Raw genomic sequence first — 14,413 nt, 5'->3', positions numbered from 1 at the left:
AGCCGCGTTCACACCGGAGTACTTTTCATCGTACTTTTCGCGTTTAGTTCCGTTAGTACCCCTTATGTCGCGTTCACACCAAAAAGAGCACTTAATCTCGGGAACTTTTACCCCCATTTTTAGTGCCTGCTGAGAGATCGTACTTTCCTGGGGGAAAAAAGTGCCCTAGTTCTGGTTGGCTGGGCGAATTGCAAACCACGCCTCGTACAACTCTGAAATGTTTTGTAGAGCCGCCATTGTATTATCCTCACATTAGCATTATTAGCATTAGCATTCGCCCAGTGCACAAACGCAGAGAGACTAACTTATGGCAACACAAAACAAAACATGGGAGCGGTGGAGATGAGGAGGTGTCGGCGTTCTGGCGATTTACTCGGAAGGCTTCAGTAGAGTCCCAGCAGCTTCTACTGAAGCCAGTCCCCAACTCCGGGGACTTCCGGCCGGGGACTCCGGGTGGCAGTATACGCCGTGAAGTTGTTTGCTGCCTGCCAGTAAACCCAAAGCAGAAGAAGACGAAGTGACGTCAGCGGCTCATTTGCGTAATCTTCCCTCAGGGAAAGGTACTCCGGTGTGAACGCGATCTGTACTAAATGTCCTGGGGTCATAAGTGCCGGAGCTCTGAGTGCCGGCACTAAATACGGCAAAGTACTTGGTGTGAACGCGGCTAAGGGGGGAGATAAATGAGATCCTTAGAGGAGAAATAGAAAAAAAGGCAAGGTTTTTAAAGCAGTCTTATTATGAATCAGGCTCAAAAGCAGCTAGACTCCTGGCTAGATGCCTGCGCAAACAGCAAGCCTCTAATACAATTCATAGAACAAGGGACCCCCAAACTAATCAACTACTGTATGAGCCAGATGAGATAGAAAGAATATTTGAAGAGTACTATAATGCCCCTTTCACACCGGCGCTTTTCCAGCTCCTGCTCGGAGCTGGAGCTGGAAAAGCGCCGGTTTTTCCTGTTCACACCGCAGCGGCGGCGCGTCATAGCTCCGGAATGCGGTTCACTTCCAGCTCCAAAAAATTGTCGGTCCAGAGGCAAGAGCTTCGGAGCTATGACGCGGCGTCTCTTACGTCGAGGCGTGCAGGAAACCTTACTTTGACCATCCGTTCGCTGTTATTGATCATTGTGCAGGCAGACGTTTTGTTTGTTATTATAGCAGCTATCGGATGGAATTAATACATGGGCTGTACAGGTTGTCATGTCCGACTATCACAAGTAGAATCATAATGAAAAATACGCCGGTAAAATGTGCCTGTAGAAAACGGATTAGCAAGTAGTCAGTTTAGCTTCGGTTGCTATGCTAACATCACCCATATTATACCAGAGAAACTTTCATAACAGCGTTGTGATGCCAAACAGCGTCAATTCAGACTGACACACATTCACTTAAGGGGAACTGGGGATATGTATCAGCTGCTTGTGTGACAGTCAGACAGTGAATACTTTAGAGCCGTGTGAGCTAACCCGGAGCTAACGGGAGAATAAACTCCCGTTGAAGAGCAGCCAGCACTGCAGCGGTCGGTAAATGCCGCTGAAACACATTAATAAACATTATAAAACGGACAAGTCAAATCAAGCAATCTGATTGGTTCTTAGCCGTGGTATACTGAGCGTATACCACGGGTAGAATTGTAAGTTACTTTTCACAACAACTCAGTATCCCTCCGCGTCTGAGATAAACAGTATACAGTTGGGCTGAAAAGCAAACTGCCTGCAGTTTGCTTTTCAAACTGGAACAAGAAAGCAGCGGAGAAGTAACGGAGCAGAAACCCTCCTTTTTACGCAACGGTCCAGACATAGACATCAAACGGCAAAAACATATTCAGTGTGCAGCTCCTTTGGCATTAGGGCAGGGATATTTAGATACTTTCCAAGGTTTGACATAATGAATTGTGCTACTTTTAAAGCAAGCAACAATGTTTTCAAATCTGTAATCAAAAAGGTCCGCAAAAACATTTAAGATTAACTTCGACCTCCGGGGGGGGGGGGGGGTCTTACTATGGAGGAGTGGATTGAGGAGTGCCTATCTCCAGAACAAAAAGCACCTAAACGACGACATGCAGAGCTACGTGAAGAGCAGGTAGACCAACTGGAAAAGTATCACCATTCAAAAGCTTTCTGATGCGGGTCTTGAAACAAAGCAGAGAAATTATGACCGTTAGTGGCCACAGGTGCGAAAGCTCTCTCCAGAGCTACTGGAAGCCGAATCTCGGGGACCGGAGAAAGTGGAGCAATATTCTCGCCACGCCAAGCAACAGCCTAGAACAACCTCAGCCTATACAAGTAACCACGTAAGCCATGCTACTGATGCTGGACAGTTTTTCAGTGGGTGCACAATAAACGGCAACATACACATTAATGTAAATAAATAGCCAAATAATGGATCAACGCTCTCTGTCTAATATGTTCGCTAGCTGTTGTTAGTGTTGTTGCATAGCAACCACCTCGCACTATGTTTCGTGCAGAAGGCAACAGAGGGACTATTTTATTTTGAACATCATTATTTACGAATAAAAACTATTTAAATTAGAGTGTGTATTTTTCTTTCATATTGCCACACTTGGTAACCGTTTTATAAAAGCAATAGCTCACTTCAGGCCGTGATATATGCTCATTATATCACAGTTAAGGGGGCTGTCGACCCTCCGCTTCGCGTCGGGCCGAACCACGCCCCTTAGCTGTGATATAATGAGCATATACCACGGCCTGTCGTGAGCTATTGCTTAAATGAACCACGGCACTCTGGAGAAAAGTATAAGGTTGGAGAAGTCGTTATTTAATTTAATCTGGCTTCGTATGATTAAAAGCAACACGATCATCGACCCGACGCAGTCCCCGGCCCGTTGTTGTTGTGGGAGAAAATCAGCGACGTAAACTGTGACGTCATGACGCAGCAGCGGCAGCTCTGGGCGGTGTGAACAGAGCGGGAGCTGAAAAGGGAAACCGGAGCTGAACCAGAAAAGCTCTCGCTAGGAGCTAGAAAGGGAAAAGCGTTGGTGTGAAAGCCGCATCAGACACTCTACTCTAATCCACCATTAGCTGATGAAGGCACAATAAGAAACTTTCTTAACTCGCTTGATCTGCCATCTATAGGTGAGATACAGAATGACACCATTACGTCGCAATTTACAGTTGAAGAGTTGGAAGCTGCAATCAGAAGGCTAAAGACCAGTAAATCACCGGGCAGCGATGGGTTCCCACCAGAGTTCTATACAACTTTCACGAAGGAGCTAACACCTCTGCTTCTGTCTTGTTTTAATTGGACTCTTAAAGAAGGCAGGGCTCCCCCATCTTGGAGGGAAGCAATTATTTCCATTTTGCCTAAGGAAGGCAAAGACAAAGACCACTGTAAAAATGATAGGCCAATTTCTCTTTTAAATGTGGACTACAAGCTGTTTACCTCAATTATCTGTAAAAGATTTGAGACTTTTATGCAAGATCTTATTCATGAAGATCATGAAGAACTGGTTTCATTAGAGGGCGCCAAACACAAGACAATATCAGAAGGACTCTCCATATCGTAGACAATGCGCATAAAAAGGGCACAAGTATGGTTCTGGTTAGTCTGGACGCAGAAAAAGCATTTGACAGTGTCAGTTGGTCTTTTTTATATGAAGTACTAAGGATGTTTGGTTTAAATGAAAATGCAATTCGGTGTATTAAGACTATTTATCACGAACCTACGGCTAGGATCAAAGTAAATGTGAGTTTGTCCAATAGGATTCAGCTGGAGAGAGGCTCTAGACAGGGTTGCTGTCTCTCTCCTACTCTCTTTGCTTTATTTGTTGAACCATTGGCGCAAGCAATAAGGCAGAGTGAAGATCTGCAGGGTGTCAATATAGGGGGGGAAGATCATATCATTGGGCTTTTTGCGGATGATGTTATAGTTTTCCTTGAGCAACCAGATGTATGTTTCCCAAACCTGATGAACCTACTTGACACATATGGTTACTATTCAGGGTATAAAGTGAACGTAACAAAAACTCAAATTCTCTCATTCAATTATTCCCCATCCCAACAAATTAGACATGCATATAACCTAAAATGGAATTCCAAAACAATGACTTATCTTGGTGTAACTATAACCAAAACATTTTCCAACCTGTTTGAAGCCAATTATAACAAAATTGATGACAATATCCGAAAGGATGTAGAAAGGTGGTCCACCCTCCCTTTAGACTTCAGTGCCAGAATACAAACGGTTAAAATGAATATCCTACCTAGGCTGCTGTATTTTTTTCAGTCTCTTCCAATTGATGTTCCCCCAAAAAAATTCATAACCTGGGACAGGACGATTTCTAGATTTGTTTGGAATAGTAAAAAACCAAGAATACGATTTACGACACTTCAGTTGCCTAAAAGTAAGGGGGGAATGGCTTTACCAAATCTTAGGGAATACTTCTATGCAGCCCAACTCAGACCTTTGGCCTACTGGTGTAGACCAGATTATGAGTCTGGATGGAAAGCCATGGAAAGGGAGGTACAGGGTCACCACATTCAGGCCTTGGTAGGAGATAGGAATTTGGTGAAGGCTCTGAGAGGTGAAATTAATACGATAGTTGCGTTTACACTAGAGGTCTGGAATGTTGTAGTAGCAAAATACAAATTAAAGAGAGGGATACACACGCTGAGGTGGTTTGCATACGATTCCAATTTTAAACCAGGGGTGTACGATCCAGCATTCAAAGAATGGGTGCAAAAGGGCATAACAGCAATGTGTACGGTTTCAGAAAAGGGTGAATTGATGGGTTTTCAGGAATTACAGGCAAAATATGGTACTACAGACAGGGATTATTTTAGATACATGCAGTTAAGACACTATTTTGTAAAAGAGATAAGGCTGAATGCAGATGAATCTTTAGATACTGTAACTGGGGTGATTGTGGATGCGTATCAGCAGAAGGGGTCCCGGATCATTTCTGCTTTCTACCAGGCTTTGGGGGGAAACAGGGGGGAATCGACTATCTACATAAAAGCAAAATGGGAAGTAGAGTTACAAATTAAAATTTCAGAGGAAGAATGGTTTCAAATGTTCGAGACGCAATTTACATCCACAAACTCATTAGTATGGAGGGAATTCTGCTGGAAGAACCTGACTCGCTTTTTCATAACACCCAAAATAAAGGGCAGGCAACTTGGTGTACAGCAAGTGTTGGAGGGTGTGTGGCAACATGGAGGCTAACCACTCACACATTTTCTGGAACTGTACAAAGATAAGGTCATATTGGGAGAAGGTTAATGCAGTTGTCAAAATTATTTTGGGTTATGGAATCCCAAATACCTGCCCGGTGATGTATCTTGGGAACATTAAGGATGTTGTGATGGGAGGCGATCTATATTTGATTAAGGTTTTACTTGCAGCGAGTCAGAAAGCTATAACTAGGAATTGGCTTAATGTGAACGCTCCGACTCAGGAGCAGTGGCTGGAAATTGTTCAAGATATTTTCGTCATGGAAAAGCTGACATATGTTTTGAGAATCCAAGAGAATGCATTCAATAGGAAATGGGAAAAGTGGAATATTTACATGGTTGACACCAATGAGTAAGTGAATGACTAATTCAATCCTGTACGGTATGTGTGAATATTGAAGGTCTTCAGACAACTAGTATTTATTGTGCTTTATTTTACAACTGATTTGTGTGTATTATGTTTTGTTGTTCTGTTATTATTGTTGTGAAAACTCAATAAAAGCATAAGTGTAAAAAAAAAAAAAAAAAAAGAATAATGGGAAAACCAACAATAAAGTAATTTACACATTTTTTTAACCCTTCTTTCATTTTCAATTTTTTTTCTATGAATGCTTTCATGTTCTCTGCTTCTCTGCTTTTCTTCCTGGTTAAATCTAGAAGACACTCCCAGTGCATTTCTCCTAACCTCACAATCAAACTGAGCACTAGGTTTCTAATTAGATTGGCGGTGCAGTTCAACAATAATTTGACACGTGGCTCAGTTTTGCAGCCTCGCTCTCCTGCAGTCCCTTATTAGTTCCAAAAACTGAGCAATGTGTGACGGCAAACAATAAGCACTGATTGCTCCCTTTGAGACCGTTATATAACAATGTTATTATAGCAATTATGTCTCAGAGAACGATGTTCCACACACCCCTTTAGGGTAAAACTAAAACATGCACAGTCAGAAGAACTTTGTGAAGCAGGGGGGAGTTAAACACATATAATATACACTTCTGAAAGTGGAAGCCAAGGTGAGAAGAGGCACAGACGTTATCTGAACTTTAACAGGATTTCTATTATTTAAAGTGACAGTAATGTATGTTAATTTAAGCGTATATGTCATTAAAACAAATGTTCTACCACACATACACACATTTGTACATGCACTTTGTGTTGGTACGCACTGTGCACCAAGCGAACTGATGAAAATGTCACCTTTGGGTGTATCTTGTAAAAATCCAATGATGTGAGTCAACAGAATGAATTAGCATTAGATAATCTTAACCAGCCTCACAAACACCAACACACCAGAATACATAACAGTTATGTAACCAAACTTGTTGTGACATGATTAAAAAAAGTACAAAAATAACACCACACACTGCAAACGCTGCTCTGGCGAACAGGCATCATTCATCAGCAAGCACTTTAACACCAGAAAGGACCTTATGTCAGGTGTTTCTTCCCAGGTGTCTTGGGGACATGGTGCCACAAATGTCTGTGTTTGAGTCCCACAAGTAAGTCCTTAATCCTGACAACAGTGAGAGAGAGATGGCTGCACTTCCAGATGTAATCTCTCCAAGTTAATGTGCTCCTTTCACATCATTGCTGCTTTCTTTCTGACCAACTGGAACCAAAAGCATCCACACAAGCAGCAACCTGCAACAAAGAAAAGTGACAGTGTTTTAATGGTATCAAATGTGAAATGTAGTTCAGAAACATGACAAGTGTGCCTTATTGTATATCTATCTTGGACTTGGAAAAAGGCACGTTTCTTTCATAATCAGTTGCCAAGAGACAATGAAAGCTACAAAAAAAGAAAAAACAGTGAGAGCTAAAAATAAGCCCAGATGTAGCTGCAACGTCGCTTATGTAAGATCTGCAGAAATTAATTAGCAGATGTCAGTACTAGAGGGTGTGAGGGCAGCGTTGAGTAAAACACAGTCCAACTCATTGTTACTTACCTCCATTTTAAATTAACTGCACGGCTCCAGTCGAGACAAGTGGTGCTATAGTTCGATACCGCATTAGATGCTGAGAGCCCTCTTCGAGATCTACAACGTACTCTCTGATAGAAGAGACAGAGTAGAGATAAATCAGTTATTTACGCAGAAAAATCAAACAGTACTGAATGTGAATAGTGGACACTGCTAGATCTGCAAAATTAATCCGAAGTCTATTGAAATTGCAATGTGTAATATCCAAATGCAGAAAGCGCAATATTTGGAAAAGGCAAAATATGTGAACTCAGACAGAGACCTACAAACAGTACTGAACAGACTTAATAAAAAAAATCCTTGTTTGGAGGCCCTATTTTGTCTTCTAGTTTTCTCTTTACTGTCGTGTTTAATATAGATTTAAGTGCATGTAAATGGTCTGCAAAGGCTGAAATCTCAAATTTCCCTCCAGAGGGAGTCTCTCTCCCACACACTCCCCCCCCCCTGCCTGAAATGCTTCAATTGTACTCTTTTTTTTTTCATAACATAGTGACAACATCACTATATAACACTCGCACTTCTATTGGCTAGCGCTCCAACACATTGTGCGTGATAGGCTAAGGGGCGGGACATCTCTAAGCGGTTGACCAATCACAACAGAGCCGGCCAGCTAACCAATCAGAGCACAGAGGGTGAAAAGAGGTGCTGCAGCACAGGCAGTATGAGAAAAATAAAGAGCTTTTTGAACATTAAAGCATGGAGACATGTAGCAGTAGAGACACTAAATCCAATACGAACTTGAAAGGTAGCAAAATAAGGCCTCTTTAAAAATGTAAATATATTTTACATATATTTTTCAATGATAATGTGACTAATGATACAAAAATACTCATTCCCTCTACTGTTGTGAATCATATAGCAATTGCAGTCAAAATAATGATAATTAGTGTTTTTGTCCAATTCATGCAGCCCTAGACAACTGCCATCTGGTGTTTGTACCAACAATTAAAACGTACCTCTGATCGTCTGTTTCGGGCTCGACCAAGATGTTTTCCTGTCTCTCCTTGACTCGTAGAAACACAAAGGAGTCCAGGCAGGGCTCAGGCACTGGAACAACACACATGGTTTATTGTGAGGGGCAGTGAAAATGTCAAGAGCAAATGCCACCAACTGCCACTGAATGCTAATGGCAGTATTTCAGGCATGAGACATCCAAGAGAGAACAAATATAAATAGAGCGTGTCAGGTGAAAAGATAGAGAATACAAAAGAGGTTTTACCTGCTTTGAGCATGTCCACGGTCTGCAGGTTGGGGGGCATGCGCTTCAAAGCTACAGCCTTCAGGTAGGTTTCTGTGTTGGCATAGTACCTGCAAGCCAGATGAATGTGTGTTATTACACTTCAATGTCACAGAAACAGCTGTATGCACATTATAAACTCCATTATACTCACTCTTTGGCAAAAGCAAACTCCTCAGGTGAAAGTAGAGATGGATCCCCCTCCCCTCGAGACTTTTCTTTCTCCAGGACATGAGGGAAGAACTTTTCAATCTAGACATAAGTTGTACAATTAAAGGTAGGGTAGGTAAGTTTGAGAAACCGGCTCGAGATACACTTTTTGTTATATTCCATGGAATGCTCTTAACATCCCGATAGCAATGAATATCTGAAGTGCTTTGACAAAAAAATCCATAAAAAAATGTCATCTGTGGAAGCCGTAATACTGTAAAAAGTACGACCAATCATTTTAGCCGGCCCGGCTAAAATAACTGGATGGCCTACCTGCCTGTCAGCCTTCCATCTGTGCACAAACTTATCTCGTGCCCTCATTGGTCATGTGCGCGTTTGTGTGTGTTGGAGGAGGGGCTCTGTAAGGAAGTGGCAGATTTTCTCCGGTTGTGTATTTTCAAATTATAGCGCACTCGAGCCGGTTTCTCAAACTTACCTACCCTACCTTTAAGCTATTGCTTTTATAAAACGGTTACCAAGTGTGGCAATATGAAAGAAAAATACGCATGTCCGTTTTATAAAGATCAGGTCATTTTGTCAAAAGGCAGTAGGTGGAAATAGAGCTTTATTTTTAACGCCGTAGTGTTGATCTTACTGACCTTCTGCAGACGGGAGCGCAGGTAACTGCTGAGCACAAAGCGAATCCGGTCTATTTCCATGCGATGGATACTGGCCTTTGCATCTCCCTTCTTCACCCGCTGCAAGTTTTCTTCCTGTTGGAAAGGTCAGACATTTTTTTATTACGTCACTGAACAAGTACAGACATTATTGACAAATCTCAATTTTGATGTGTCTTATTTTTCCAATGTAGTATTACAATGCTCTATTGATTTGGATTTGTCACTGGTTCACATAACATGGAAGCTATTGAAAATAAACGAGACCTAACTATCTCGTCAGGCAATGTGCTATCTCGGAAGCTATTGAAAAAAGTCATAGAAATATAAGAGTTTTAATTAAGATTTTCATATGAAATATATGTAGTTATAAAACCCAATATAAAGAGCTTATTAGTCCAGTCCACCTATAATATGTGGTATGGATTAGGAGTCACTGGGTCAAAAGTAACAGAAACTATAGAAAATAACTCAAATGGTCTTCCTTTAAAATATATTTCTAAAATCAGATAACGACACATCAGTAATCAAAAAAAGGTGTGCCGCAGAAATGTTTTTAACCATCATTTTTACTAGTTTGAGCAAGTTTGCAAAGAGGTATTTTAAAAAACCATTGGGGTGTGTGTGAAAACTGACTATGAAATACTCATCCTAAAACTAACTCCGTCGCCGTGCTGTATGAGCTGTTTTGTGACATTTAGGAAATGTATGTAGACTCATGAGTCTTTCTGTAATTGAGAAATGACACATGGATGTGGAGGTATTCCCTGTGTAGTTTACCATGTGAGTGAGCTGCTCCATCACACACTCCACCACCTCAGATTTGTTCTCCTGCAGCTCTGGGGAAAACTTCTCATTCAGCCAAGCCTGAGAGAGAGAGAGAGAGAGAGCGAGAGAGAGAGAGAGAGAGAGAGAGAGCGAGAGCGAGAGCGAGAGCGAGAGCGAGAACGAGAGCGAGAGCGAGAGCGAGAGCGAGAGCGAGAGCGAGAGCGAGAGAGAAGCACAGCTGTGAGCAGAGGTGTAAAGTAACTAAGTACATTTACTCAAGTACTTAGGTACAATTTTGAGGTACCTAAACATTTCAGATGTGTGTATCTCACACTGCACTGTAACTTCTATTCATGTATCTTTGCTTTTAAATTAGTGTTTTTAAATGCCATTTCATATCGTTGCTTTTAAATGAGTGTTTTTAAAAATGTAATTTCATAATATGTTTCTTAATGCTCTTAATGTCTTTCATTTTTGTAAAGCACTTTGAATTGCCTTGCGTCGAAATGTGCTATGTGAATAAACTTGCCTTGCCTTACTAGCACTTTACTTGAGTGTTTAATTTGTGGATACTTTGTACTTTTACTCCACTTGAGTATTTAATACCTTTAGTTACTTTGCAGATTTGGATTAATGATGTGAAATATAATCAACACTTCAATATGATTTTAGTTACACCTGGTTCAACATTCAAAAGCTACCCTGCAGTATACAAAGTAATTAAATGAGCTGCACCAGCTTCAATAAACACATTAATACATCAGAATGACAACATATAATACATTATTCTGAAATTGGCCAATCTGCATAATGAGTACTTTTACTGTTGGTACTTTAAGTAAATTCTGATGCTAATTATTTTCTATGTTTACTTGAGTAACATTTTGATTGCAGGACTTTTACTTGTAACAGAGTATTCCTACACTCTGGCTATGAGCATGCTGTCTAAACAGGAGGAGTATATTTTGCTAAACACATTATAGGAAGTATATGGCAATTCCTGTGACAGTAAATGTTAAGTGCGTTAAATCATCTCACTTCTTCCAGTTTGGCTATGAGCTCCGCCGGGGTCATAACATCCTCCTGACTGTCATCCTGGTTCACGCTCCCGTCATCAGACAAAGCGTCCGACATAGTTTTCCTTTACGAAGCAAACAGACAAAGTACTAAGCTTAACCGAAAAGCTAACAGTATGTGAAGCTCTTACACTAAATTGTACACAGAATCAAACAGAACAGGTTGGAAAAAAAATTACTAAAAGGCTAACACAGGCTACACAGCAGCGTGTATTTACTGGAGAAGCTCTTGTTTATTCGCGCCACTACGCCTGTTCTCGCGAGATTATGGTGTTGTTATTTCCCCTACGATAGGGCTGTAAGGCAATGTGTGACACAGGCTGTATGTCGTTTGAACACAAATAAACAGGTTACACAATAAAATACTTTCGTTTATAGACATTAAGTATAGATGTCCTATCTTTGTTCGTGTGAGCTTCTGCTTTGCCAACCCTAATAGAGGGAATTATAACACTGTCGCGGAGCAATGCTTCCTGACAGTCTGAACTCAGGGAGCTGAACACCAGCATTATCAACACAAGAAGCACCAATATTGCTAAAATAAATAATAATAAAAGGACTATAGGCCTACTCTGTTTTGTGAAATGATGGTAACATGTACAGCAAATTCTATTTCTACTGATATTTCTTTATTTTAAATAATACAAAATGAATGTGCATTTCATAAAAAATAGTCATTAAAATGTGATTATAAATGTGAAAGGATTGACAAAACGGAACTATAGCTGCAGGCAATGACAGCATGGGATATAAACAAAGCACAAAATTAGTTTATTCACACACACAAATAAAAACTTAAATATTTCTGCAGTCAATCCTGTAACTTCCCATTTCCCACAGAGATCCCAAAAGTCACAACATGCCATGTCTCATCTTGACAATTGTGTCTCTCTTTCACCCATGTCCATCACTATCAGCTATAGTGTAGATTTAAAAGGGATGCATTATCTGCTTGGTTTGTTCCAGCTGCCTTGTTTCAGACCACATTGTGGCCTGCAGCATAGTCTCATTTGTCTGATTTCCTCTTTCTCTTTCCTCTTCATTGCTCTTGCCTCAGAATTCCTCGCTTTTCTTCACCACTAATGATCTTCCATCCGCTGTACAAGCAATGTAACGTTTAGTACTGCAAACTATTTCTCTTCGTAGCCTCTGGGTTTATCTGTGCTGCTGTACATCCTGCAGGGTTTAATCCAGGTCACACCAAATCCTGTACAGACGCAGTCATTTTATAAAGCAGATAAACAGACACAATAATCACTTAATTCAGAAAAAGGTTGTTTTATTTTTGTTTGAATAGCTGTGCATCGGGAGAAACATGAAAATACTGGCCAGTATTATCTATTTTTGTCATTATGACTTATTAAAGGTAGGGTAGGTAAGAATGGAGAAACCAGCTCGAGTAAACTAGAATTTGAAAGTACGCAGACGAAAGAAATCTGCCCGTTGCTTCAGACTTCCTTACAGAGCCCCTCCTCCAACACACACGAACGCGCACATGACCAATGAGGGCACGAGATAAGTTTGTGCACAGATGGATGGCTGACAGGCAGGTAGGCCATCCAGTTATCTGACCCGGGCCGGCTCAGATGATTGGTCGTGCTTTTTACAGCGCCACGGCTTCCACAGATGAAATTGTGTATGTATTTATTGTCAAAGCATTTAATGTATTCATTGCTATTGGGATGTTAAGAGCATTCCATGGAATATAGCAAAAAGTGTTTCTGAAGTGAATTACCTACCCCACCTTTAATGTCATTTAGTTGGAATGCTGACACAGCATTCCAACTACTTGTTATGCTATGCACGAAATTCTTTATTATTCCGCCTGGTTATTTTGCACCTCTTCTCCTCCCACATTCCACATCGCAGAAACTCCGTTCAAACATCAAAACGTTCAGGTCGGTCGGGAATCGATGGCTATTACTTTTCTCATTCATAACTTTCATAATTCCAGAGATACATCCCATAATTCATCACATTTTTAACATGAAAGTCAATGGAGAAACTCTTCAGACTTGAACAATCTTCATGCAAATTCAACTGCTAACTGCTCCTTCATACTTTCACTCAGAAACCTCATTCCAACTTTAAAATGTTACACATCTTTCTGACATTATTCGTGTTACACAACTTTTAAATCTGATTCGTACTTTTATAGATATTAAACATTGTTCAGACCTTGGTAAAGAGGCCTTCTTCAGATTTTAGAGTTTTTGCGTGATGTCACAGCTAGAGTGGAGGACAGATTTAATTTTGCCTTCATATTTTCTTTTAAACCTGCCATAATTCCCAAACCCTACATTCCTGAGACATCATTTTTCATGACAAACATAGGAAAACATCTCGTAGCTTGAAAAATTTAAAATAATTAAGCAAAATAATTAAACATTATTCTCCATTAAACCCCATTGTAAATTCAGCCTAATCTTTCCCCACCACAGCAGCCGCACACCTTTAGTGTAGTCTGGTCCGATCGCTCCCCAAACTTCACTTGTATATCACCTCTCCATGCCTCAAGAGCTTTACACCAAATCTGAGATCTCACCATAGGCTGTTGCCATAGAAACGCATCCCTCACCATAAAACACCTAGCTCCAATGGACACGGTCCGGTCGTCCCACAATCTTCACCTGTATATCACCTCTCCATGCCTCAACAGCTCTACGTCAAATCTGAGATCTCACCATATGCCGTTTCCATGGAAACGCATCCCTCGCCATAAAACACGATGTTGTCGTAACGCCTATGAAAAGGGTCAAAACAGCACCAGACTTCAGATAATGGTTAACGGTCCAGCCCTCAACAGCTCTACGTCAATTATGGGGTGTCATCATATGCCGTTTCCATGGAAACGCATCGCTCGCCATAAAACACGATGTCGCTATAACTCCTATGAAAATGTTCAAAAAGTGCTCAAACTTCACATGTGTGCTAACAGTCCAGCCGTGAAGACATCTACGGGACAGTTTTGAGATTTCTTCAAATGCCGTTGCCATGGCAACACAATGCTCACCATGAAACACGGTTTTCTCATAACTTCAGTGAAAATGCTCCAAACGGCCCAAAACTTCACACGTTTGGTAACGGTGCAGCCATCAACGCATCTAAGCGTATTATGGGATGTCATCAAATGCCGTTGGCATGGCGACAGATCATTCACCATCAAGTTAGTTCAAAAGTGTGCAGTTCAAATATTCTGCTGCTTTTCCATGCCTTTTTACTTTCTTTTCTTCTCTCATCACACATTCAAGCCCCCAGTGTTCATGTATCATTTCAATCTAAATTCTTCACTTTCTTCTTACACATTACATTTCAGCATAGCAGTTTAGCGTCAG

At 40.9% G+C, this 14,413-nt stretch overlaps 1 protein-coding gene across 1 annotated transcript; it reads right to left on the bottom strand.

Annotated features, from left to right (window-relative positions):
- Nucleotides 1-6,159: 6,159 nt before the first annotated feature.
- On the bottom strand, nt 6,160-11,319 carry gins4 (GINS complex subunit 4 (Sld5 homolog)). Its single transcript, XM_034148755.1, has 8 exons — nt 11,041-11,319; nt 10,015-10,101; nt 9,217-9,330; nt 8,562-8,659; nt 8,390-8,478; nt 8,127-8,217; nt 7,138-7,241; nt 6,160-6,832 (listed from the first exon to the last, which is right to left on the bottom strand). Exons 1-7 carry the CDS (start codon nt 11,134-11,136, stop codon nt 7,145-7,147), a joined length of 672 nt encoding a protein of 223 aa, XP_034004646.1. The 5' UTR covers nt 11,137-11,319; the 3' UTR covers nt 6,160-6,832; nt 7,138-7,144.
- Nucleotides 11,320-14,413: the final 3,094 nt, after the last annotated feature.

The sequence above is a fragment of the Trematomus bernacchii genome, unplaced genomic scaffold, assembly GCF_902827165.1.
Source record: "Trematomus bernacchii unplaced genomic scaffold, fTreBer1.1, whole genome shotgun sequence".
NCBI lineage: Eukaryota > Metazoa > Chordata > Actinopteri > Perciformes > Nototheniidae > Trematomus > Trematomus bernacchii.
Note: the sequence above shows the minus strand (reverse complement) of the source record. Positions and strands in the feature narration are given on the sequence as shown.